Here is a 26,489-nt window from a genome sequence, read left to right as displayed (position 1 = left end):
GCATTAATATGTGCAATCTAAAAAACAAAATAATCAAACAAAAAAAACCAAACTTGTAGATACGGAGAAGAAATTGATGGTTGCCAGATGGGAGGGTGTTTGGGAGCTGGGTGAGAAGGATGAAGGAATTAAGTACAAATTGGCAGTTATAAAATAGTCATGGGGATGTAAAGTACAGCACAGGGAATATAGTTGATAATATAATAAGACTTATCAGGGTGATCACTTTGTAAATTATATAAATGTCTAGTCACTGTGTTGTATACCTGAAACTAAAATAATTTTTATATATCAAATGTATTTGAAAAAAATACTTAAAAAAACAAACAAACCAGTGGCTAATAAGTGGGTCACTTTTGCAAAGAATATTTGCTTTTTTTTCTAATCAAGGTAGTATTTGTTCACTTAATAAAATTTGTGGAGAAATGTGTAACAAAAATTAAAATTATAATTTCAATACCAAAGATAATCACTGTTACTATAATTTCTTTCAGTTTTTCTTCTATGCTGTAATTGTTATATTTCTATAAGTATAGAAATACATACATATATTCTTATAAATTTTGAATTATGCTTTCTATCTATAATTTTATACACTTTTCACTTAATATATCACATTTTCCTATGTTTTAAAATATTCTTCAAAATCATGATTTCTAATGGCTACATGATGATCTTCCAGCTGTTTCATAAGTTAGTAATAATTTTTTCATTGTCGAATACTCATTTATAATTTTTTTTGCACAGAGCAACAATCTATTAAAATAATTCTTAAATAAAGACCAGGATTGTTCACATTAAAATCTTTTTAATGAAAACAAATATAATTATAAAACCGATTCCCTTTCAGTTGAATATATCAGAAATTTAAGTGTTAAAGTGATTTTACACTAGTGCAAAACATCTAGAGTTATTTGACATTGTTTTTTTAAAGAGCGTAAAATGTGGTTGACGCTCATTTGTTATTTACTGATTTAATGTGGAAGGTTGCTAGATGTCCAACAAGGGAATCATTCAATCATGTTTTTGTGGATGAAAAAATGCTGATTGTAGGGTTCAGAAGAGCAGAGTTGAAAGAGCTGTCTGTTCGTATGAGCATGGTATTCGAACCCAGGCCCTCAACCTTAGGGCCCTGCTTGTCTGCCTCACTGCCTTGCTTACCTGTCAGGCATTAGGCACTTAGCCAGCTGGGGAGAATAGGCAGGGACAACTCAGAGAATGGTTGCTTTTCTGTAAGAACATTCTAGCCTTCCTTTGAGATGCTCTCAGGTAATCGTTCCTAATCAGCGTTATACTTCAGAACAACCTGAGCCTCTTCTGAAATACACATGTGCAACTCTACAATCTGAGATTCTCATTCAGTAGGTAAGTCTGGGACATCTTATTTTGGGGAAGAAAAAAACCTAGATAATTCTGTTTTGGATCCATGGTTTGAACCACTGCTCTTGGATAATATTTTCTCTTATTTTTCAAGGCATCTTATAGCATTGGTATTTAGGGACAGAATTCAGGCTTCCTTATTAATTGGGGCTGATTTTTAATCCTCGCTCTTTTAAAGCTCCTTGTGTTCTAGGCAGTTGTGGGAATTTCAGTGGCCTTCTGGCTGGAATAGAATGCAAGTTGCAGAGTTTCATGCTTGGCCCTGAAATTCACGTCTGATAGAGAGAAAGACCACTGTGTGTGTGTAGGAGGAAGGAGAGGCCTTCCTGGTTCTGAGTGAGGCGCCTCACCCCATGAATTGTGAAAGCGTGGTGTTTTTGTGAAGCCGCTAGGCTACGCTGCTCCCTTGTCTGTTGGTTTTGTTTGTTAAGAAGCTTCTTCTTCCTTCATTTCTCTTAAACCTTAACAGAGAGGTGAATTCAATCAGGTTTAGTAATCTCTGCCTGAGACCTAACTATTAATTATTCCACATGATTGGTGCCTACTGCTCCTACAATGCGTATATTGTATTTCTCTGTTTAAGGGAAGTTATGTTTGCCAACTTTTTATTGCTTTACCTAGATTCTTGGCAGTCCTTTTTTTTTTTTTTTTTAAATAACACTGGTAGGAGTTTAAAGGGAGTCACAGATAAACGATGGCATAACTTTTGACCCAACGTAAGATTCTTTAGAGCTTGGGAGGTTGTAGAATGGTCATGTAATAAAAGGAAAGGAGGATGGGTGATGTGGACTGATAGAAAGAAAAAGCCTAGAATTTGAAATGGTAGAATGTATGACAGATGGGCTCATGAGCTACAAACTTTTGAAATAATTTCTGGCTATCCCTTGCTTAGACGATCACATTCTTCTTATATAAACTCTTTTCTATACTTTCTGATCAATTCTCAATTCCAATATTACAATGATACCATCCTTCAGTTTTCCTATGTCCTCTTTCTTCTTGGGGCCTAGAATGCCTCCACATATTGTTGATCTTAAACTTCCACCTGGAACCTTGGACATCTTTACTGACTTTTCCTTCTGTTTTCCAGCTCAGTGTTTCCCAAACTGCTGTTGGGGGCACTCTGCCAGTGGTCTGTAAAAATACAGGGAAGGTTCTTAACAATGTCTTCCTTGTCCGGGGGCGAGTCTTAGCATCCACTAGGACATGAAAGGTTCTTTTCAGTCCTCACTCAAGAAACCTTTTTAACGTCGTTCAACCCAGTGATTGTCTAACCTATATAAGCACAGAGAACTTCAGAGGGGGGAACTGCAGTGTATTGATGGAGAGCGTCAACTTTTTTGTCACTATTTTTTTTTAAAGTAATTGGACTATTTTTTAGTGCGGCTTTAGGTTCACAGCAAAACTGAGCAGAAAGTACAGGGAGTTCTCAAATACTCACTGCCCCCATGCTCTATAAGCACAGCCTCCCCCACTGTCAACATCCCATAACAGAAAGGTACATTTGTTAAAATCGGTGAACTTACATTGACATATCATTATCATCCAAAGCACAAAGTTTGCTTTAGCATTCACTCTTGGGTGCTGTACATTCTGTAAATTTAGACAAATGTATAATGACAAATATCCACCATTACAGTAACATACAGAATAGTTTTACTGCCCTAAAAATCCTCAATGTTCTGCTTATTCATCCCTCCCTTCCCCCAACCCCTGATTTTTCTAATGTTTCTATATTTTCTCCTTTTCCAAAATGTCATATAGTTGGGCTCTATGAGATGTAGCCTTTTTCAGATTGGCTTATTCCACCTAGTAATGTGCATTTAAGGTTCCTCCAAGTCTTTTCATGGCTTGATAGCTCATTTCTTTTTAGTGCTAATATTCTATTGTCCAGATGGACCACAGTTTATTTATCTGTTCATCTACTGAAGGACATTAGGTTACTTCCGAATTTTGGCAATTATGAAGAAAGCCGCTATTTTGTGTGAACATAAGTTTTCAACTCCTTTGGGTAATACCAAGGAACTCTATTGCTGGATCATATGGTAAGAGCATATTTAGTATTGTAAGAAACTGCCCAACCGTCTTCCAAAGTGACTGTACCATTTTGCACTCCCACCAGTACCGTATGAGAGTTCCAGCTGCTCCACATCCTCACCAATATTTGGTGTGGTCAGTTGTTTGGATTCTGGCCATTATGATAGGTACACTGCTGCTACTTTTTTGATTTGATGATTTATTTCTTAAAGTCCTGGGGGCTACTCGATTGTGTGCAAGTAATTATTATTTATTAATATCTTTGACTGCATATGGGAGCATTGACTTTGAAGCCAGACATGAAAGTTCAGGTCTGGGCTCTTCCCCCTCCTGCTCTCTGAGTTTGGGCCAGCTACTTTACCTCTCTAGAGTTGAGCTTCCCTATCTGTACAATGAGGTCGAAACATGTATCTCAACTGTTCTGGCGTGGATTCAATAAGGAGTGCTTAACATGGCCTCTAGCACATAGTGAGTATTTGTTTTTTAAAAAAATCAAGCAAGTTAGGAAATGTTGCTGTAAACGCCCTTTGTACTCCTCACAGGCGCAGTTACTCCTTGCCCCTTATTTCATCTGCACGTTCCTGTCTCCATCTGCAAGCCATCGGTTTGGAATGTCCTTAGCTCCAATTACCAAGTCTCCCTCTCTGCCTCCTTTAAGCAACTACTTAAATCGCTTTAAGAATCGTTCCCTAAATTATTGAAAACCAATTCTTGTTGAATTCTTTTCATCTAATATATGATCCTCCCTGACATTAAGTCTCTAAAGATGAATCTATCTATGAATCTTTGGATCTCTCTGTCCTCTGCATCTCTCCCCTTTCTTTCCCTTCCTTTAGCCATTCCTTCCTTCCTTCTCCTCTTCCCTCTCTTTTTTTCTCTACCCTCCCCCTCCACCTTTCTTTTTTCAGTAAATATTTATTGAGAACCTGCTAAGGGCCAGAGATTGTGCTAGTTGCTGGACATATAAAAATAATTCAGATGGGCCCTCTGGCCCAGGGAGTGCACAGATAACACAAGACCAGTAAAGAAAGCGGGGCATGTACTGCGGGAGACATTTTACATGCACTTTGTAGACTGATACCTTTCTTAATTTTTTTTTCCAGCTCTTGTCACATATAGAGAAACTTCGAACCTCAATGATAGATGATCTAAATGCAAGTAATGTTTTCTACAAGAAAAGGATAGAAGAGCTTGGGCAGAGGCTCCAGGAACAGAATGAACTGATTATCACTCAAAGACAACAGGTATTTTTGAGTACACATTGGCACTGTTTTTCTTTAAGTGGTGCAGTTTATCTAAGAACATATGTTTTATTTTAGAACATTTGTAAGTTGGATGAGATAAAGAAGATGGAATATTTTTTTTCCTTGTGGTTGTCTGTAGAAGTAAATCCAATCAAATACATTTTTAAAAAAGGTATTTAAAAATACTGTAGAGCAGATTTATTCAATTAGAATTCAGAATAAATTTGAAGGTAGAAAAGATGGTAATAACTTTGAGAAGCAGCTGAATCCAAACGCTACTTAAAGTCCTGTAAGTCCATGTGTCTTCCTGTGTCTTTGGAGAACTTAGTAAAAAGGTTGATTTCCTCGGTCCAGTATCTGTCCATTATCTAGTATGTCTCTATCTAATTTCAAGCATGTATCTCTAGAAGACTGTTTTTCTTTGCAGATTAAAGAGTTTACCAGTAAACCATTTAACAGTGTCATTGAACCCAAAGGTAAGTGGGCCAGGATCTCAGTGCTGGAGGCAAGGTGGGCCTCTCTAACCATTGCTGGGTGTCAGATGATTGTGGGGCCCCAGTGGTTGCTAAGATGGCATTCCTCTGGTTATTTTAATTTGGGAGATCTGTGAAAGTTGAAGAAATTTAAATACCTAAACTATTATCGAGTGGTCCTCTATATTTTTTATCAGAATATTGTTATGCACATAACACATGCTTAGTACCCGTTTACCGTTGGACTCATGTGCAGCAGGTGAAGTTATGATTAAAAGCACAGAGTCTAGAGACAGACTGAGCTCAACTCCCATCTCTGGCACTTTGTAGCTTTGTGAATCTCTGCCTCAGTTTCCTCAGCTCTAAAGTTGGAATATTAATAGCAACTACATCATAGGCTTGTTACAGGGTTTCATGAGAGAACTTGTGAAAGTACACCTATTAAACATTCATTAATATTAGTTATTGTTACTGTTATTAAACTCAGTTCTAAAATACTATAGAGGCGGGGTGGCTTCATAGTGTAGTGGTTAGCACGTCTGCTTTACACGCAGAAGGTCCTGGGTTCGCACTCCAGGTAGAGCCACGGACCATATCCCGGGTGCGCCAGGCCCCCTGAGTGTGCTGGGGGGCACCAAGCTCTGGGGGTGCCAGGCCCCGGGTGCACTCCATGAGCACGTGGGAGGAGACGCCCGCCTTCAGAGATCAAGTTCAGAGAGGGAAACATGGCACATCCATAGGGCAGGGGTGGAAGTGTGGGGGAGGGGGAGGAATTAAAGAAGGAAAAAAAAAAGAGAAAATAAAATACTATAGAGGCTTGCTGTATTATTCTTAGTTGCGGTTGGTTGGAGTTAAAGGTTTGTTCTAAGCATAGTGAGGGCATATACAACCAGCGTACTGTGGCAGTGAGAGCCACCCATCTCCCTATGTCATTCAAGAGCTAGTCTAGAAGGGAGACTGGCATCCTGAAGTACAGGGTCTCACAATAAAGCATTCAACTTGCATTCTGTCTGGTCTCCTTATAAGTGATCCCAGTCTCAGTCCCTGCATGTCTCAGATTGTTAAGGCATCTTTGTCTATTTGAGAGACACTAACTGGGGACTGGCAACGGTGGTATGAGCTGGGTTTCCTCTCTGTTTCAGGAGCCATGGGAGATACATTAACCTACTCACGTGTTTCTCTCTTATTTTGAGAAAAAGGTTTGGGAAGGGCTGTGGTTCCCTATAACTTCTCTTAGAATAGTGAGAGATCGGATAGTGAGGAATACCTGTATATTTACGTCGATGGCATTAATATTTGACTGAAAAGTAATTTTAAGAAAAGTTAGCTGCTTATGGATTTCTGTTAAACATCTTTATTGGATGAGTTGCTGTATGTTGGTAAATTTTGTTTACTGTTTTCTGGGAAAAAAAGATTAGGATAAGTGCTGGCAAAAGATAACCCATAGCTTGTGATTTTTGTTATTAATATATATATATATTTTTTGTTATTTCAGGGAATTCTTTAACCTGGCAAACTTTTGAATCTAAGCCAACTGCCCCAGCTATACCTAGTAAGTTTCTATAATAAGCTCAGGATTCTAAAGATATTTGTAAAGTGCTAAACCAATACATAACTTCTACGTATTATTTTTAGAGACGTTTCTTTGAAAATCAATGTGTTTAGAGATTACATGATGAACTATTTTGATTCCTAGCTTTGACCTAGTTCTAAAACCTAAGATTGTAAATAGCCATGTGACTTTGTGGTGATTTTTAGTTAGCCATACCTGTTACTTTGCAGTTCACCTAATAAAGGGACGACTAAGAATTCTTTGGCATTGCTCCAGTTTGTACTTTTGGGTTTCCCAAGGTAATATACTGTGTGAAGATGTGACTGTGTGGTGGCTACCACATTTTGGTATCACTGAGACTCTCAGTGCCACAGGCTTTGAACTAATGTTCTCTCTGTCACTCACTTGAGTTCAGCTCAACACAGCTGTCTCCCAGAGCTGTTAGGATTTGGCTATATTCCAAACAGACATAGTCTGTACAATTTAGAAATAGACAGATTGTTTTCTTAATTATAGTTAAATAGTTGAGATATTTTTGTTTCCATTCAAGAAAGTGTAAGGGTGGAGGAAGTAAGGGAGCAAGTGATCCTGGACGAGACAGGAAGTGCGTGTGAACAGGGATCTGAATACTTGGGGGTGGGGGAAAAGGCCTGGACTAAGGCTGGGCACCAAGTGACACCTCAGATAGTCCCAAGACTGTGTAATGATGAAAGAACATTGATGAGCATGTTGGGGAATCTGGCACAATTGTCTGGAAAATGCTAATGGTTTTAACCACTCAGTCTTCTCAAATGTTTCTTCAGGACTCTTGATGTTGCTTTTGGAAGCTGAAGAGGGTTAGGGGTTCTAAAGAGGAGAGGATAGTTTAAGTGCCAGGAGTAGGGCTGAGGAGAGAGTAGAAGCAGGACTTATATCTTATGAAATAAAATAAAAAAATATATTTCAGAGAAGGGTGGAAAAGTTAAAAGGCACTTAATTATCATTGCTTATACTTTATACGTGGCACAATATTGGAATTATATTGTGTTCCAATAAAACTTTATTTATAAAAACGGGTAGTGGGCTGGTATAGCCCATGGGCTATAGTTTTCTAAACCCAGTAACTTCAACTGGGGTTTTCAGAGCTTCTTTCTGGTTTTCTGTTTCTTAGACTTAACCAGCATAAAATAATCAGTATCCCAAAAAGGCATATTTTGGGATGGCAAACTCTTCTCCCCTTCATACAATTCTGTGAATATACTAAAACCCATAAAATCGTATGTTTTAAAATAGAATTTTTAAAATTTTAAAAATTTTAAAAATTCTATTTTAATAAAGCTATTATTAAAATGTTGTTTTAGATTAATTGATATTATCTTTGTCGTTTGAAACTTTTGTCACTTATGGTCTAAATATATCTTGACTAACTTAAGAAGTATTTAGCTATCATCATGTTCAGATATTTATGCTTTAATTATGGAACTCTGTGAGATTTTTTTTTTTTTAATGCTGTTTCAGTGAATGTTCCAGCCCCACAGACTTTGGATGCTAAGTCAAGTCTAACAGTGGCACATGGTAAGTTTCAGCAAAATCGCAGCGTTTTATGTGCAGTTTCCACCCTGAGTTAAATAACTTATTAACTGAAAGTGCTCTTCTGTGGGGGTAATTATTCAAAACACAAAACATTTTAGTGAATACAAAACAGTTAATTAAACTTTAGTCTTCCTATGTAAACTGGATATACCCACCAAGGTCATAAAGTATAAAATGTATGTGTTGCTGGACTCACAAGTAGAGATTTTTAACTTTGAGTAGTACTTTGATTATTTATGATTTTCAGTGGAAGGTATAGTAGGTATTGGGTAAGAGAGTGACTTTCTACTAGGCCAGCCGACCAGCACATGCCGCAGGGCATATGTGATTGTTTTTATAACTTTCAATGTGGCAGCAAGTCACCTTTTAAAAGCAAACAGTTTCAGCGATTGGTTGGGAAAATCTAGAAAAGACGTGACAGAAACCAAAGGAAAAAAGCAGGAACCACTAGAGGAAATCACTACCAGGACTCAGTCACTGGACCAGGCCACTGGGCTGATTGTTATTAACCTCCTCCAGTGGACAGGGCAAATATTTGTAGCCTTAGTTTACTTTTATACAACTAAGGTGCTTACAGTTTTTGTAGTATGTTTTTAAATACTTTCTCTTTCTATGGTCTGCTATAGGTTACAAATGAATTAAGATGAGAGGGGCATCATCTTTTTCCTGTTTTACCTAATGATTACTTCATTGCACATTTGTTTTCAGGTGTTCAAGTAGACTTTAATCCATGATCAGTTGAATCAGACTTTTTGTCTTCATAAATAGTGTGGTCCGTATATGATAGCCTTTATAATTAATTTTTTTTTTTACTTACTGAATGACTCATGAAGTATCCTTACTTTTTTTCTAAGATCATTTCAAGTGGATCAGTTCCCTTGAGCATATGTTCACAATACGTAAGGCATAAATTCTCCACATATTGGATTGGTTGTTATTATCTATAAGTGTTTAGAACATGCAGTGTTTTTTTTTTTCCTTTGAACCAGTAACGGAGATACAATGTAGGACTTGTATAAATTTACTTTAATATTGAATATACAAGACAATTTTCTCTGGCATTATTCCCTACTTATACTATTTTATGTCAGGTCTAAAATTTCTCTTTTGCCTCCTATTTTAGGGTTGATTTTTATAAAGCAATGCTAGCCACTTCTCTTTAGCACGTCGACAGTGTGTTTTGGCTTCTTTTTATTTTTTTTCTACTTTGTTATGGTTAGCTTTCTGTATGACATTATACAAGGACCACATTTTCTTTGTTTTATATTTTTGGTGCCTGATAAAGAACACAGACAATACATATGTTAACCTTTCTGAGGTTAATTCAAGGGTCCTGACAAATCTGTTGGTTCTGAAGCAATGTGTTCCATGTGGCCCTGCCCTGATTGGGCCAGGGCCCCATGAGTCAGCAGTGCCCTCCTGCTAGCATCTTCTGGAATTGAAATACTCATTTTAAATGCCAGCCAGACTTGGCACAGGGCCTTCAGCCCTTGGATTGGGATCAAAACTAATTTATGAGCATCTCAGTAGACGGGAGCAAGAAGGAGGCTTGGCTGGGGCTCACTGACCTTCCTCCACCCACAGCCACAGCCACAGCCACGTCTCCAGCCGAAGGGGTGCAAGGAGTGTTAGTCATGTATTGCGTAACATTAATTAGTCTGATTACCTTTCTGTCTTTCCTTTTGTTCCATCTCAAAGACTGATGAGTTTCTTTACCATAAAAAATGTGATTACTTATCATCTTAGGTTGGGTTCCCTCGGCAAGACAAACTCAGGTGGAGATTTGCAAGTGGGAGGTTTATTGGGCAGTGCCCTGCGACGGAAGCAGGACTGCGTGGAAGGGGAAGGGTATGTTAAACCCAGAGGAAGCTGCAGTGGAGCCCTCAGCTGATCTTACCAAGAGCTTTAGAGATGGGATGGCACTTTAGAATATTCTTAGATTGAGGTGACCAATTAGCTGATGTCCCAGGAAAGGGGGATGGGGCTGCTCCCTTCAGCTAAGACAAAGCAAAGAGTAGAAGCAAAAGGTAAGAGGAAAGCACTAAATGTGAACTAATGGAGCGGATGAATTATTTGTTTGAGCATAGAGTATCCAGAAGAGATTTGAAGGAAATAAGTTTGGTTGAGACTATTCATGGCAACCATTGAGTTGACTATATCTGTTCAGGGCTGTTCCTGTGTCAGTGTGTAGCTGCTGAACGTCCTGAGGCTGGGTGAGGCTGGATTGGAGAGCTGGGCTTTGGAAGCTTAGCCTGACCAGAGTGTGTTAAAAAAAATCAGAGCTGGGGAGACCAGTTGGGATGTTAGTAATAGTCTGTGTGAGATTCCTCACCTAGGGATCAGGTGTGGCGATGAAACTGGAGGGAGTGGACATAACAGCTGTTAAGCGGCATTGGAGGAAAGGCTAAGCAAGTGTTGGGGGACAAGGATGAGGAAAGGGGCAGAACGTGATGAACTCAGATGCTGCGGGCGGATGGCAGTGCTGTTTAGAAGATCCAGAAGACAAACCCAGCAAGTGTCAGTAGGGAGGCATCCTGGCTTTGTGGCCAACAGCTGGATTCACAGTGGACTCATGAAACCATAAGCTTAGGTTTCCTCATCTTCTACATGGGGAGAATAGCAATGGCTACTTCAGTGAGCTGTCATAAGGGTCGAATGAGTCAGGGTCTTTGGAGCAGGAGCCGCAGAGCAGGCACTGGCTAAATGTTAGCTTCAAGGGTAGGAACGATGAAGTCCAACAAAGTCAGGCAGTGAGAGAAAGGGTTGAGTAGAGATCTGAGTATTTTTCTTCTGGAGGTAATGGTAGAAGACTGACAGAAGGATTTTTCCAGCAAGTTGAGGTGAAGACTCAAGCCTCTGAGTGTTTCAGCTCTCACCCTGGAGATCTCAGCTCAGGACAGAAACTGGGACTTTCAGAATCTGGGCCTGTGACTTATAAAGCATAAGAATGACAGGCCCTTCCTTCCCCTCCTAGGACATCAGTCTGCTTTTTTTGGAAGCTGGGGTCTGATTAACATCACTTCCTCAGCCTCTATCGTAGGAGCCTGGGTTCAGGTCTCTGCCCCTCCCCCAGGACCCTGTCTTACACAACACAGCAGGAAAAATCAGAACTTTGAAAATTTATCCTGACTCAATAGAAATAAGTCACAGATTATCTTTATAATAGAATGATAATAAATTTGCAATATGATGATTTTTTCGAGATTTTATAGAACTTCCCACATAACTTTATTTTTGTCTTTTGCATGAAGTACAATCAAATATAAACCATGTGACTTAAAAACCATGAAATTAATTATCCTCCTAAAATTTCTATTTTCAGCAGTTTAAACTGAAATAGTCTATTTGTGCACTTTAAATCTTGATGCTGAAAAACAAATTTGAAAGCACGTTTGGTTTGCAGCAGTTGCAGTATGTGGACGGTCTGAGATGCTTAGCGGGGTCGTGTTCCTGTTTAAAATTAAAGTCCACTCCTACTTACTAATAGACCGTGTTCCAAAAGTTAATTTGAAAGTAGTTTAAAATGCATTTCTCCCATACAGCCAATGTTAGATGGGTTGAATAAGGTAGCTGGCCAAGCTATAAGAGAGGTATTATACTCGAGCTAATACTTTCAAAACAGATCTGTGCCTGGCAACTTGGTGAGCACTCAGTAATTGTTGGCCATTATTACCTGTGACCTACTCTGGGGTCTGGTGGTAGAATCGAATGACCTCTGCTCTGTGGGTGCAGAGAGCCCTCTGGGGAGGTGCCCTGTGACAGTCTCCAAGCTGAAGATGAGTGCACCTCCTAAGCCAGACTTCCTGGTTGCATTTCATTCCCTGTCTAATGCCCGACTGCCATGGTTGGACCTTTAGCCCTAATCTGACCTCCGTGAAGGAACTTTCCTTTGGTTGATAGGATCAGGGTCTGCCTTTTTCCACGCTGCCCTCGCGTTTCCTTGTGTCTGCACAGTCACCTTTCCCTAGGAAGTCACCCAAAGGCCTCATCTTCCCTGCCACTTGTCCTGGTGTAGGACTAGGAAAAGCTCATCTTCATCTGTCTTCAGCCTTGCCCTGGTGACTCTGGAAACAGAACTCGGTCCTCGGTCTATGGCCATGCTACCCTGAACAAGCCCGATCCTGTCTGATCTCGGAAGCTAAGCAGGGTCGGGCCTGGTTAAGCTCTCACCGGATGAGACACTGAAGACTCCAGGTGCTGTGAAACATAAAAATAAAGGGATTGTCAATGACGTGGTCCTTGCAAACTGTGAGGTCATGTAAGGTATCACCTAAAAAAAAAAAAAGTAATTAACTCTCGAAACGTGGCTTAGAGACATGGAGGTGTTAAAGAATGGGTATTAGTCCTGCTGCTGACCCTAGAGCCACCCACCTGTCCTTGCCCTTTACATCCTGTATTACCACTTGAAGACCGTGGGGCTATTGAGAAGTGGGATTCCCAGGGACCCAGAGATTTTTTGTGTTTATCTTTAGGAATTAAAATATTTTCAATAATTTTCTATTTAGCCACTTGATCAAAATATTTTATAAGGGAAATATTTATAGGGATAAGTGAAGAAGATTTTTTGCAGTTGTGTCCTTGTGCATTAAAAGAATCATATCGGGCACGAGGTTGATGAGTGAGAAACTTTAACTTAATTATTAAAAAATATAATTCCCTGAGAGTGGAGTTAGTGGAAAATGCATAGAGAAGATACTATGAAAAAGTGAGCAGCTTTAACCAACTGTCTCAATATTTTTTTCCCAGTAAAGTCTTGCTATTTTAGACATGATTAAAATACTGTGGAACTATATCTTTCAAGTCTGTTTGAAAGTAAACTAATTTTACTTTCCTGTTGTCCTATTTGTACTGTTCTTATTTTTCCTCATTAATAGAACAGGCATTCTCATCGCACATACTGGAACCAATAGAAGAACTTTCAGAGGAAGAAAAAGGTAACAAAGGGCTCGATCAGGGTTATACCTGCAGAGATTATATTTAGATAAAACCCAATCCTTGAAAATACTATCCAGTGGTTTTATCACACTATAACAAAATTAGGGAAGGTGTTTAAGTTTGGATTATATTTTCAACCTATATATATATATATATATATATAGTATATTGTCATCTTATTCCTATAATGTGCTGTTATATTTTCCCCTTGCTTTACTGTGTTCTTAGCAAACTAATAAGAAATTTCCTGTGTCAGGGAACTTGAAAAAAAATTTAAGCCTTTATGTCAACACGGGTATATTCTTATCAGATGACATGTTGACACACATGTCTTGTGATAGATGATACAAAAATACTTGTATCACAGTATTTCTCTGACCCCGAATCTGTGAAATGAATGGATGAAGTGCCCATTTCAAAAATTATCTTTAATAGAAAGGAAAGCATAATATTTAAGCTATGAATGTGGAATATTTATATGTAGAGTAATAGGTTTTTGGTGGAATTTTGGAGCTGTTACTGGTTTGGGGAGATAATTAAAATTACTGCTGCTTATTTATTTTATATGGCAGTTCTAAAAATTATTTTCTATTAATTTTTAAAGCTTATGAAAAATTTTTTACATTATTAAGAGTATTTCCTAATGTTAGACTTGTGGTTTCTAAAACAAATATATTTGAATCAGTTTATCATAATTTTCTCCTTAGTAATAATGCTTTACCATATATCGCTTCTTTAGGAGAAAGTAAATAAATATTTATATGGGCTCTGGTTTTGTCATTTTTGTTAGGCTGAGAAGTAAAGTGAAATATTCTATATGTAAAGTCTTAATATTTCTTATAACTTTCTCAGTGTTCTCTAGACTTGTTCTAAAATTTTTTAAACAAGGCTACACATTGAGAAGTGACTAAATCAGGCATATCCATAATATCTACATGATTTGTATTTCCATTTTACTTTTAAGTAACATGGTTTCTCTTTCTTACATATCATTTATTGATGTCTAGAACACAAAATATCTTATTGTCTGAATAAGCTACAAAATGTGCCAGGAAGTCCATACGAAAGGTCCAAAATTTTGAAACCAGAGCCTCAAGTCATTCAGTTCACACTCATGAGTCAGCTACGTTCCAAGAGGAATTCTGATTTGTCTATCATCACCACTTTGGTTCCAGGTTCCACCCATTGCATCATTCTACCCATGTTTTGTTTTGTTTTTTAATTTTACTATTAGTTTCAAGTATACAGTACATTGGTTAGACATTTATATAGTTTGTGAAAGGATCCTCCTGATTACTTTGTCTTCCCTCTGGCTCTGCACCTAGCCATTACATTACTGCGACTGCATTCCCTATGCCGTGCTCCCCATCCCCATGACCATCTATCAACTACTAATGTGTACTTCTTTAACCCTTCACCCCTTGTGTTTTTAAGAGTTCTTCTACCCGGAAAATGTGATGCATGAGTTTGGGATCATTGTCAGCAAACACCATCATTGGTTGTTGCCACATTTGGGGAACCATAGTGGGAAAGAAAATAATCTTTGCTACCCTCCTTGGGTCAAACAGCTCTAGTGGGAGATAGGAGAGTGCTGAGGACCACCAAAAACAACCCATAGTCCAAGTGCACCATTACAGACACAGTGACCGCATCCTTCTAGTGTCTCCGAGGAGCCAGCATGCTGGCAACAGATTAATTGCCACCAGTAAATTCCTCAGCCTGTGCTAACATTTTGCAGATAATGCCTGTGCAGCTAATGCCTTGAGCATTGGTTTGCAAAACACTGTTACCAAGAAATAACTCACATGAGACTATTTCTGTATTCTTACTTTTTGACATTTGTGTAGAGGCATACCTGATCTTGCTTTTTATAGGATGTGTTAGAATGTGAGGCCCAGGAGGGATCTCAGAGGCCATTTTATTATTCAAAAACTTGAAATGGGGATTAGGAGCTTGCTCTATCCAAGTCATTGAGTTTAATTAGTGACAGGGCTGGAGTTAACTCCAAGTTTTCTGCTTTCCATAGTTTAATGCAAAGAACAAAGTAATGGAGAGAGGAAAAATGGTCCAGGTTCCAGAGGACTGTCTGGGTAGTCTCAGGGGAAGTCTCTACCTCTCTCTGGTTCCGGTGTCCTCATGTAAAATGAGGAGATCCATTACTAGATTATAACATCCTTTCCAACTCCAGAAATCTGCTTTTGTTTTCGTTTTTTACTGTTTGCTTTGTGCTACAAATATTTGGTTACCATAAATGGTATATTATATGTCAGAGAGAACGGATCACACATGTAGGCTGTTGTGCATTGGCCATCTGCTTGCGTGTGCTATAACATTTTTATTTAAAGGAAATGCTGATCTCTAGAAAGTTTCGTTTTGTCTATCTTGGTGACCAATACGTGCTTCAATTAAAACTTTTAGCTGTTGTTAGCTTTCAAGTGGTTAATTCCACTTTTACTTAAAAACTTTATTATTGTTATTTTTCCTGTCCATTACACATTCTTTCTCTTGCTTCCGTCGGCCAGCCCCAGCCATATAAGCATCTTTCTTACCACAAGTTTTCTAATTATTCATAAATAGCTTTACAAAACAAGCTCCAACATGTAAAGTGAATTTGAGGACAGAGGGAAATGTTTTATCTGTGGTCCTTGGGGAAACTCAGTCACCAAAATGTACTCGTCATCAGGGTTGAGGGTAAACTCACGCCACTCAGCACATGAATTCAACAACTGCTGTCAAAGGCCTGACGACTCTTCTAAACTGCAGCCAAGCCATTCTGCCATTGTTGGCATAGCTTGACCCTTGCATGAGCCCCCAATGTCCCAGAGCAGATAGGGCCCAGAGCTTTTCTTCAGGCTTCCGTGCAATTTCTTTGACATCCAAGATACTGGCCAAAACTTATCTCTGTGTAACGGGGGCAGGAGGTGTGTCTATTGGTAGCACCATTGGTAGCATCAATGGTAGCACCATGACAGGCTGTCTCTTGGCACCACATTTTATTTTTAGCCCTAGATAGCTGTAGATTCGGTGGCCAACTAGCAGCCAAAGTCAGCGACACAGCCATGGCTATAGCTAAGCCCTCTAGATTTTGATGGATTGTCAGTTCCTAGGACAGAGGTGTTTTTTTTAGGTGGTTTGAGAATACTGGAAAACATTGGTTGGAAAACAGCAGCATAAGTGCTGAGAATATAAAATTTAAGATTACTTCTGACTTTTAATCATATGTAATCATAGAAAATTTCATTATTTTGATTTAGCAAGCTGAAGTAGCAAAGTACAGAAAATATCATCATGCAGGATTTTCCCTCCTGTTTAATGTACAAATACTAATTTTGCTGTCAGCGAAACCATTTATGAATGAACAGAAATATTCTTTACCACTGGAATTGAACTAGTCTTAGAAAACATCTTAAATAAAGGCATTTTATTTAAGATCTACAAATCCAAGTGTCGTGGGTACCTAAAAGGCCCATCTACACAAGAGGTTGAGGCGGGGGAAGAATGGAGTGTCTGTGGGGACCTGCCTGCAGCTCCAGACAAAGGCAATGGCATTTGGTGCTACTCCGTTTGGGGATTAGAAGATCAGACTCCAAAATGATAGTACCATTGTTGCAGTCTCCCAGATCTGCCTTTGGACATTCACTAAGGGCCTGAACTGCCCAGCACTGGGTCTCTTTCATCAAGTGTTCTGTTTTTTTTTGACATAAGGACTCAGTTCTTCGGGGTCATGTGATTACGCCCTTCTCTGAAGTTTCTTAAGCTAGACATATTTTTAGTGGGGGAACAAAAGAGGAATAAGGAAGGAAATGTTAGGAGAATCCGGCCTGCTATTTTCGTTTGTTTTTAATTATGGGTTGTTTTAGACAAAATAAATTTTCCTAAGATTTCTGTTATCCTCTTTTCCGTATTTTAAGAAGGATAATTTCAAATTTTGAAATTTTGAACTTAACTTTTGCTAAATTTATTATATAAGAACTTAATTATTTAAAATAAAGTGAGCTTTTTAAAAAATGAAATGATACATACATTCTAACTAAGTTTAGGAGCGAGGAATTATTCAAGTAGTAGTAAAATAATTTTAGAATGAAACATTAATCTTCTAAATAAGTTTAAGTTTTTCCGTGGCGTTTCTTTAGAGATATACTTCTTGCATTATTTATTCAGCTATAATTCATGAAAGAGCCTTTAAACACTTGAAATTTTGAAGCAGACTTAAGAAAGTTTTAAAAGCTACAATACTTAAATCATTATATATTGTGCTGAATGACTAAAACATACAAAAACTTAAAAACATTACTAATGCTTACTTGTTTAAATATTGTGTTTTATCATTTTCTGCTTAGAGATTTAATGTATATTTAATTTTTTTACCACATTTTTTAAAACCTTATTTCAGGAAGGGAAAATGAGCAGAAATTAAATAACAACAAGAACCATTTAAGGAAAGCTTTGAAGAATAACCCCTCTCTCACTAAGGAAATAAGAACCGTCCTGGAGCAGAGTTTGGTGGAGAAACTGGAAACTTTGGGGATTAATGCAGTAAGTACATTCATTTTTGGAATATTTGCCGGTTTGTTTTGTTATGTTTTCTAAATAAGAAAGGATCAGAGAAGAGAAGAAAGCACGTCAGTTCTGTCCACTTTTGGAGACGGGAGGTTAATGCAATATGACTTATCAAGCATTTAGAAGGCATTCACTGTGTGTCTGGCACTTTTCTAAGATCTTTAGAAATATTAACTCATTTAAACATAGAAACAAGTGTCTGAGGTAAGTGACAATATTATCTCCATTTTACAGGAGGGTTAAATAACTTGCTTCCAGTCACAGGGCTAGTAATGAAGGAGCCGGGGTTTGTATCTCGGCAGTTGAAGAGCTGCTTACATTCTGCTATTAACTCCAAATTGTTCGAATTGTTGCTTATTACAAAATAGCACTTAAACAATACTTGTTAAATAAATGGATGAATGAGTTGTATTTCATGTTGTTGCCAGACTGAATTCTGGTATATGTTATATATACTCTGCTTTTTACATTTTTATTGACAGACATACATAAAATACAAAAATCTTAAGTGAACTTGAAGTTATATACCTATATGTATGCATTTGTTTGCATATGCATGTGTGCATATATGTATGTTTGCAAAAGTATGTGCATACACATGTGTGCATGCCACAGGTGCATGCACATGTATATATGTGCACGGTATGCATGTATATGCATGTATTTTTATGTGTATAGATGTGTATGGTGTGTGTATGTCTATCTATACACATATGTACCCCTGTATGTATACGTGTGCATGAGGATTTACGTGTATATAGGTATGTGTATGTGTGCATACAAGTATGTATCCCTGTCTGTATACCTATGTATATATAAGGATTTGTATATCCATATCTCTGTGTTTGTGTGTGTGTGTATGATCTGTAACTACCACCCAGATCAAGAAATTGATCATTTCCCATATCCTAGAACGCACCCTTTTGCCTTTTCTTAGTAAATATCACCCCCACAACCCCACTCCTTAGCAAGAAGTAATGGCTATTCTGACTTAGTTTTGCTTGTTTTTGAACCGCATATGAATGAAATCATACATCATGTAGTATTTTGTATATAACTTCTTTTGCTTATGATTTTGTCTGTTAAGATTCATACCTATTGTTTCATTTCCCAATGCTTTGTGGTGTAGTATTCTATTACCTAAATGTGCTACATGTGCTACATTTTATCTCTTTTCCTGTTGATAAACTTTCAGATTTCCAATTTGGGGCTCTTTTTGACCATTACATTCTGTATATGTCTTCTGGTGAACATAGGTCTTCCTTTCTCTTGGATATATATCTGTGAATGAAATTGCTGAATCTAAGCATATAGATGTTTATGTTTAGTTTTTATAGATATGTTAGCCAAATAGTTTTTAAGTGTTTGTACCAATTTACACTATCCCTATCTGTGTGTCAGTTTCAGTTGCTTCACATCTTTTGCCAGCTCTTAGAGTTGTCAGTCTTAGTGTTGTCAGTCTTTCAGATTTCCATGTAGACTCTTTTCGGGTGGGTCTTGACCACCCTGAGGGCACTGGAAATCAAACACATTCATGAATGTTGGTAGATCCTATGCAAATTGTTTCTTTTCTTTTTTTTTTCAAACACGTACAGCACCTGGTCTTCCTAGGTGGCCTCCCATCCAAGTCCTAACCAGGCCCGACCCTGCTTAGCTTATGAGATCAGATGAGATCGAGCACGTTCAGGGTGGCATGGCCATAGACACGAATTGTTTCTTGAAACTGTAGTTTTCGTGTTGGTTGTCTGCATATAGTTTTGGGGTTTTGTGTTTTATTTGGGACATTTCCTTTTATCCAAGATTATAAAAACAGTCTATGTTTTTTTTTTTTCAATTGAATAGTTTTCTGTGTTTTTGTTTTTTTTGGGCTATCTGAGCTTCTTCTTCTTTAACAATTAAGTTTGGAAGCAGCGAGTTGGAGAGTTAATCTTATTTCCAGTTGGATCAGTTGTCCCAAAATCATTTGTTGAATAATCCATTCTTCTCCCACTTATTTGAAATGCCACTTCTATCACATAGGAAATTCCTATTATATTTGGATTTTTTCTAACTTTCAACTGTTTTACCCTGCTTTTTTGTATTCCTTTGCCAATATCATACTGATTTAATTGCAGTAGCTTTGTTCTGTATTTTAATATCTGCTGTAGGCCATGCCTTCTTCATTAGTCTTAGTTAAAAAATTTCTTGGTAGTTCTTCCATATTCTGTTTTCTTGTGAATTTTAGAAACAGCTTCTGCAGTTCCAGAATAACTCCTATTAGGATTTTGATTGGAATTGCCTTAAATTTTGTATAATTAATTAGGAAGGACTGACATTAGTACAGTATTGGGTATTTCCATTCAGCTACAGGGTCTAGGAAGGCAGGCAATGAACAGCCGCTAACACAAGCAGATAGCAAATCAACTGTAGGATGTGAAATGAAAGAAAAGTAGATGGGATTGAAAAACAGGTCAGAGAAAACTTCTTGGAGGTGGTACTTGATCTGATGATGGAGATTCAATCCTGGGCAACTGAGTAGATGCTGGGGCTACTTCCTGAGACAGAAAAGACTGAGGGAAGGAGGAAGAGTGGGAGGAGATGGGATATAGGAGGGAGTCTGTGTGGGAGTTATTGAATAAGCAGCCCTTTAACTAGTTTTTTTCTGTCTAGATAGCCATCAATCAAATCCAGATGAATTTTCTCAAATTACCTCTTTAATTATCCTGTTTTCATAATTGAAAACTCCTGATGACTTTTACCTGTGGAATAAACCTTTAAGCTTTTCATTCCAACATTCAATCTCCTTTTCTGATCTCCTCACCCGTTTTGTAGCATTAGCCACTGGATGTGCCTTGACTAATTCTACTCCAACACCTGCCTTTCCTGCAAGGTGCCTCTACCCTAATCTCTATCCATCTGGAACACTCCTGTGTTTCTACTTGTGTAACTCCACCCATCCTTCAGGGCACAGCTCAGTCTCCCCACTAAGCCTTCTCTGCCCACTGGGGCCTTCAACAGCCTCTCTCGGTGGAACTCCTCCAGTCCTTGTAGATTCATTTGGTCCTTATCACATACATTGCACTGTTGGTTAATCAGTCATATATAATCACACACACACTGCTAACTAGTCACATATAACCATCACATGCCTTAATGCGTCACACTGCACTTTTGGGACCCACAGAGTAGTATATATCGGGTTGCCCTCTACCTTATATGCTGCAGTAAGGATGAAGGGTTGACACAATTAATGCTGACAAATATCCATGAAATGAAAAACATCCCAGGATAAATTGATTAACTTAACATTTTATTCCTTCAGGATATACGCGGTATTCCAAGTGATCATTTGAATAGAGTGCTAAAAACCGTGGAATCAGCAAGACATGATCGAGAAAGACAAATACCTAACATTCAGCAAATTCGAGAATACCTCGAACATGAGGTCAGCTGTAAAATTGAGGAGAGAACATTGCTGTCTTCAGGTAAGCCTGTTACTGACTGCCATTTCATTTCTGCAGGTGGAAGTGAAATTTGACAACCTTTTCATAATTTTAAATGGTTCACAAATTTTGGCACTTAATTTGCAACTTTATTACTATTTAAACCATTAAATGTTAGATCTTGGATTTTGTTTTTACATTTAAGAAATCCCTGTAGTGTGGGCTTTAGACGGGCTTGCTTATTTCAGTGCCAGTATAGGCAGTATTACAGTCTTTTCTTCTGCTTTTCATGCAATGGAGACTCATGAATGACACTACTATTCCAGATAAGTACAGTGCTGCTCAAATGGATACCCTCTCAACTGGAGAAATACCCAAGGCAATACAACTTCCTCCCAAAAGCAGACAATTGATTAGACAAAGACCTGTTTTTACTGATAGGACATCTGTTCCAAAGTGAGTATTTTCCAACCCTAAAACGTATTAATGTTTATCTTAGTTCGGGCTGCCACAACAAAATGCCATAGACTAGGTGGCTTAAACAGAGATTTATTTCCCCACACTTCTGGTGGCTGGACGTCTAAGATCAGGGTGCTGGCCAAGTCAGATTCTGGTGAGGCTTCTCCTCCTGGGCTTGCAGACAGCTGTCTTCTGTGTCCTCACATGGCAGGGAGAGGGAGCTCTGGTCTCTCTTCCTCTTCTTATAAGGACACTAAACTCCTCATGGGGGCCCCACCGTCATGACCTCAAATAAACCTAATTGCTTCCCAAAAGGCCCCATTTCCAGATACCATCACATTGGGGATTAGAGGCTTTGACATGTGAATTTTAGGGGGACATAAACATTCAGTCCATACCAATGTTTAACTCAACAGAGAATCACACTTGCAATTCCTACCCATCTCTCATCGATACTGGGAGACTCTTGTTGCTCACCATGTCTAATATATATTAAAAGCAAAAATCACCAATTCTTTAGAAATTTTTGTTAAATTTCATTATTCACTCATGCTGTTTAGAAATAGTTTTCCGTTGTTTTTTAGAATTAAGAAAAATATCATAGAAGATAATTTTCCAAGAAAGTCTTCGACTATTATGTGAGTACTTTGGTGGAGGAGGTCATTTAAAAAATTCTTCTCGCCCAACACTCTTTTTTTTGTAAATTAGTATGCTCACTGTGGTTAACTGAAGCCCTAATTATTAAATGTTATAATTAATGTAATTCTCTTGTCATGTCTTTGTTTCTGTATCAGTTATTACACAAGTTAATAGCACTTATCATGTTGTGGCCTCCATTAAAAAGTGAGACCACCCTGAGTCATTTCCATTATCCCCCTCAGTGTCTAGTAATTTTCAATAAGCTTGATAAATTAATGATGTTGTCTTTTAATAAGACTGGATGCATGATAGTGTGGTCAGATGATATACTAATGTTCTGGCTCCTTGTGGAAGTTGATTATGGCCCTCGACCTTACTCTCTTAGGCTCTCTTAGGATACTAAGACTCCTAGCTCAGTCATTGATTAACTGTGTGCCACCGGTTCAATTGCTTACCAGTTTTAAGTCTTAGTGTTCTTATTTGTAATATGGGGTGATGCTGCCTTTTCCACAGGATAATTCTACAAATTTAATGAGAATATATGAAAAGGGCTTGGCCTCAGTGCTTGGCACTTGTGGGTATTCAATAAATTGCAGGTATAGGGTTGTTATTAATTATGAGTAAAACTAACTTTATAATTGAATTTCATTATCGACTTATTCTAGAGATAATCGATACTAAAAGTCTCTTCACTGAGGCATTGTGTGTATGTTTGGGTGTGTATGTATGTGTGTATATATCTATATCTATATCTATCTATCTATCTATCTATCTATCTATCTATCTATATATATATAGCACAGACAGTATAAATGTAATAGAGATAATATAAATAATGGCTTACCCTTCAAAAGCATTTTTCATAATATCATAGGAAGAGCCTTATTTCATGGGTTGTAGTATAATTGAACATTGTTTGGAATTTAAGTGCTCAATGAATATTTTTTTGAATGGATGAACATTGCTCTGAGTTTTCATTTCACTTTAAAATGGGGTGATAATTCATATGATAATACAAATGAGATTGTATATGTAAAAGCACTTTGTAAGATGCAGTATAAATGTTATAAGTAGTGACACTATTTCAAAAGATGGAGTAGTTATAATGCAGAAAATATTTTTTCCCCACTGAGGAATATTTTCCTTACGTGTGTAAAAACCAAGAATGTTAAGAACATCCAAGTTTGGATTTAGAGAACTGTCATAACTTCAGTCCATTTTGTTAACTTTGCTGCATGGTTGGCAGGTCTGGATCTGAAATGCCTCCTTAGCCTTTTGCATGTGTCCTGGACCTTGCCACCATCTTGTTCTGTGGCCATATAGGCATTTGTTTGTTATGCTCCCTGGGAATTACCTGAGAAAGTCCTCACCACTTTAAGAGGCATATCATTGTAAGTCCTGGAACTTATAAAAACAGCACTCCCTGTTTGGGTTTTTATTGTTTAGGACTTCTCCCTTTAGTTCAGAGGAAGAGTTGGATGGTGACGACCTCATCCAGGCATACACGTCCCCAGACTTACCTCCTGCGCAGTCATCTAAAAGCAAGAGTAGCTTTGGAAAGAACAACGTCAAAAGTGACACTGACTGGACCGAGGGAAGTGAAATTGAAGACTCCGATATTTCTCCCAAGCCCACAGGTGAGAGCTTTTAACATTGAAGATCCTTTTGGAAATTTTGTTTAGGACAGTGGTTCTCAATCAGGGGCGCCAAGCGCTGGCAGTCTGAGCTGGAAAAGTGCTCAAAAAAGAATGGTGCGAATCCAAAAGCCTGCCTAAGGAAAATGGACAGGGCTTAGCAATGAACTGACATTCGAGTAGAAGGAGAGGAAGGAGTCAGTGCTGCTAAGGTGTATTTGTTTCCTAGGGCTGCTATAACCAAGTCCCACACACTGGGTGGCTTAAATAAAAGAAATTTATTGTCTCTCAGTACCAGAGGCTGGAAAGCTAAAATCAAGGCAGAGTTCGTTCTTTCTGGGGGCCACAGGGAAGGATCTGTTCTGTGTCTCTGTTCTTGGCGTGTAGATGGCCGTCTTCCTATGTCGCATCACATCAGCTTCCCTCAGTGAGTGCATCTGTGTCCAAATTTCCCGTTTTTGTAAGGACACCAGTCATACTGGATTAGAGCCCACCCTAATGACTTCATTTTAACTTGACTACCACTCTAAAGGCCCTATCTCTAAATAAGGTCACATTCTTTGGTACTGGGTTTGAGACTTCAACGTGTGAATTTGGAGAGACACAATTTAACCCATAACACTGGGTAACTGGGAGAATGGTTGGCTGTTCTAGTACATTCTACTGCCTTTTAGAGATGGGGCAATTCTAAAGGAACATAAGATCCAAGTCTGTGACGGCTGGTAATTTGCTGAAGAGAAGTGGCACTGAGGTTCATTTTTTTTTTTAAAAAGAAATTCTGTTTAATATGTTTAAAAATATATATTTTAACTGTATCACATGTAATTTGTTGTATATATTATACATGTACCATATATTTATATAATTATACAAAATATAACTAATCCATTTAAAAATAATTAATATTGTTTTTGAAAACACCCATGTGAATATTCCATTCATGCAGGTTACCTCACTGAAATTAAAGTTTCTGATTAGTACTTGAATGAGACCATCCTTCTTTGATTTAAAATGAAAATTTTGTTGCTTCTAGTCTAGAGATCATTAATTTTTTAAGGAATTATAAGTATTTAATGTAACTTTTTAACCCCCAAAATACATTAGTTGAGTTTATTTTAATAATAATCAACTAAAAGCAAAACATAGACACTTCCAGAGTTGCTCATAAGGTTATTTTAGAACTGAAGATAGATACCATTTTGTAAAACCTTTTCCTATTTTCTATTGGTTGTTTAGGAACCTCCATTAAAACGTTAACTGAAAAAGTTGAAAAGACGGTTTCAAATCACAGAAATGTGAATAAGCCAGTTGGTGGGATTAATGTTGCTGAGGCATTCACTAGAAGAGAATTAAAAGAAGAACTAAAGGTGAAATCATTTTTACTTGTTAAACATACATACAAAAATATCATCTTTTAATGAATACGTCCTAATTTTATTTTTCATAGTGAGATATAAAACAAATATAATCACTTAGGACAGTAGATATTTTTGCCTTTTCTTGTTTTCAGTATTGCCTTTTTTTCCCATTCCATAGGTGATCAGGGATATTGGAATGATAACTGGTAATAATACATCATATGCTTATCAAACTTTACAGGTTTTCAAAATCCTGTCATGTGTATTATTTGATGTTCACAGATATTAGGTGGTTTGTACACAGAAACTGGTGACTGGCTAGAATCTGAAGCCTCCAGATTTGAGTCAAGGGACTTTTCCACTACCATGGTATGACGTGGAAGTAAAATAGAGACTTTTCAGGGTTTATTTAGGCCAACTTGGGAGCTGTCGTCGGTGGAGAAATGCTTCAGGAGGATGAGTGCACCAAGTCAAGGGCAGAGCCTGAGCGCTTCTGCCTGAATAGAGGAGAGGCCCTAACACATTCTGAGCAGCACCCAGCACATGGAAGGGTTTCTGTGGGGGGAGATCACCCATCGTGTTTCTGGGTACAGCTCATCTGTGTTGACGGGATCTTCCAGTAGTAGTCGTCCTTTTTTAAATTTTTCACTTAAATTCTTCTCCTGTTCATCTATGGACTTCAGAGCATTTTGTCCAGCTACTTTTATTTGTGTTACACAAGCCAAATAAGACAGTATTGTGTCACTCAAGAGAGCTGCATGTCTTCCTTAGAAAGGGAGTGGTCAATGTGCCGTGTTCCTTTCTCTAAGGGGCTGTTTCTGCAGGGCCCTCGTGTGATGTCTCCTACTATTAAATGTCATACGATCACAAAGGAAAGAACTCCGGAGCCAGTCTATCTCTTACGTGGGGAGCACCTTGACTTTACTTCTAAAGTGTAGTGTTTCTGGAATTTTCTAAATTCACGATTGGTAGAGTAGGAAACACACTTCCAAGGCAAAAAACAAAAGAAGTTTTTCCCTCCACTTTCAAAACATGGATTTACAAATCCATTTCATTTCCCTCTAGAAATGATCAGTTGGGGGATCTTCTAAGGTTCTCAAGTTTTTTTTCAAAAAAATTATCATTAGTGTCATTGGCTCCATCAGGCCAACAAAATGATTGAGGGGCTCTAACATGCACCATTTCTTTTAAGAAACATTAATTATTCTCCATGTATTTTTTTTT

At 38.0% G+C, this 26,489-nt stretch overlaps 1 protein-coding gene and 1 pseudogene across 10 annotated transcripts in view; one reads left to right on the top strand and one right to left on the bottom strand.

Annotated features, from left to right (window-relative positions):
• Positions 1-26,489, top strand: part of DZIP1 (DAZ interacting zinc finger protein 1) — a 51,207-nt gene that overhangs the window by 21,593 nt on the left and 3,125 nt on the right. For 2 of the 10 annotated variants that reach the window (XM_039837788.1, XM_039837796.1), the window contains exons 11-21: positions 4,521-4,661; positions 5,089-5,137; positions 6,630-6,686; positions 8,184-8,240; positions 13,133-13,192; positions 17,587-17,729; positions 21,055-21,217; positions 21,502-21,631; positions 22,219-22,272; positions 23,720-23,910; positions 25,144-25,274. In XM_039837788.1, the coding sequence (XP_039693722.1) occupies positions 4,521-4,661; positions 5,089-5,137; positions 6,630-6,686; positions 8,184-8,240; positions 13,133-13,192; positions 17,587-17,729; positions 21,055-21,217; positions 21,502-21,631; positions 22,219-22,272; positions 23,720-23,910; positions 25,144-25,274 (1,176 nt within the window). The remainder of the gene's footprint in view (positions 1-4,520; positions 4,662-5,088; positions 5,138-6,629; positions 6,687-8,183; positions 8,241-13,132; positions 13,193-17,586; positions 17,730-21,054; positions 21,218-21,501; positions 21,632-22,218; positions 22,273-23,719; positions 23,911-25,143; positions 25,275-26,489) is intronic. The other 8 variants (XM_039837805.1, XR_005647550.1, XM_039837823.1 and 5 more) reach the window with 8 other exon arrangements.
• Positions 19,340-19,458, bottom strand: LOC120582860 (uncharacterized; annotated as a pseudogene).

This window comes from Pteropus medius, unplaced genomic scaffold, assembly GCF_902729225.1.
Source record: "Pteropus medius unplaced genomic scaffold, Ma_sr-lr_union100, whole genome shotgun sequence".
NCBI lineage: Eukaryota > Metazoa > Chordata > Mammalia > Chiroptera > Pteropodidae > Pteropus > Pteropus medius.
This window is presented reverse-complemented; position numbering and strand designations above follow the sequence as displayed.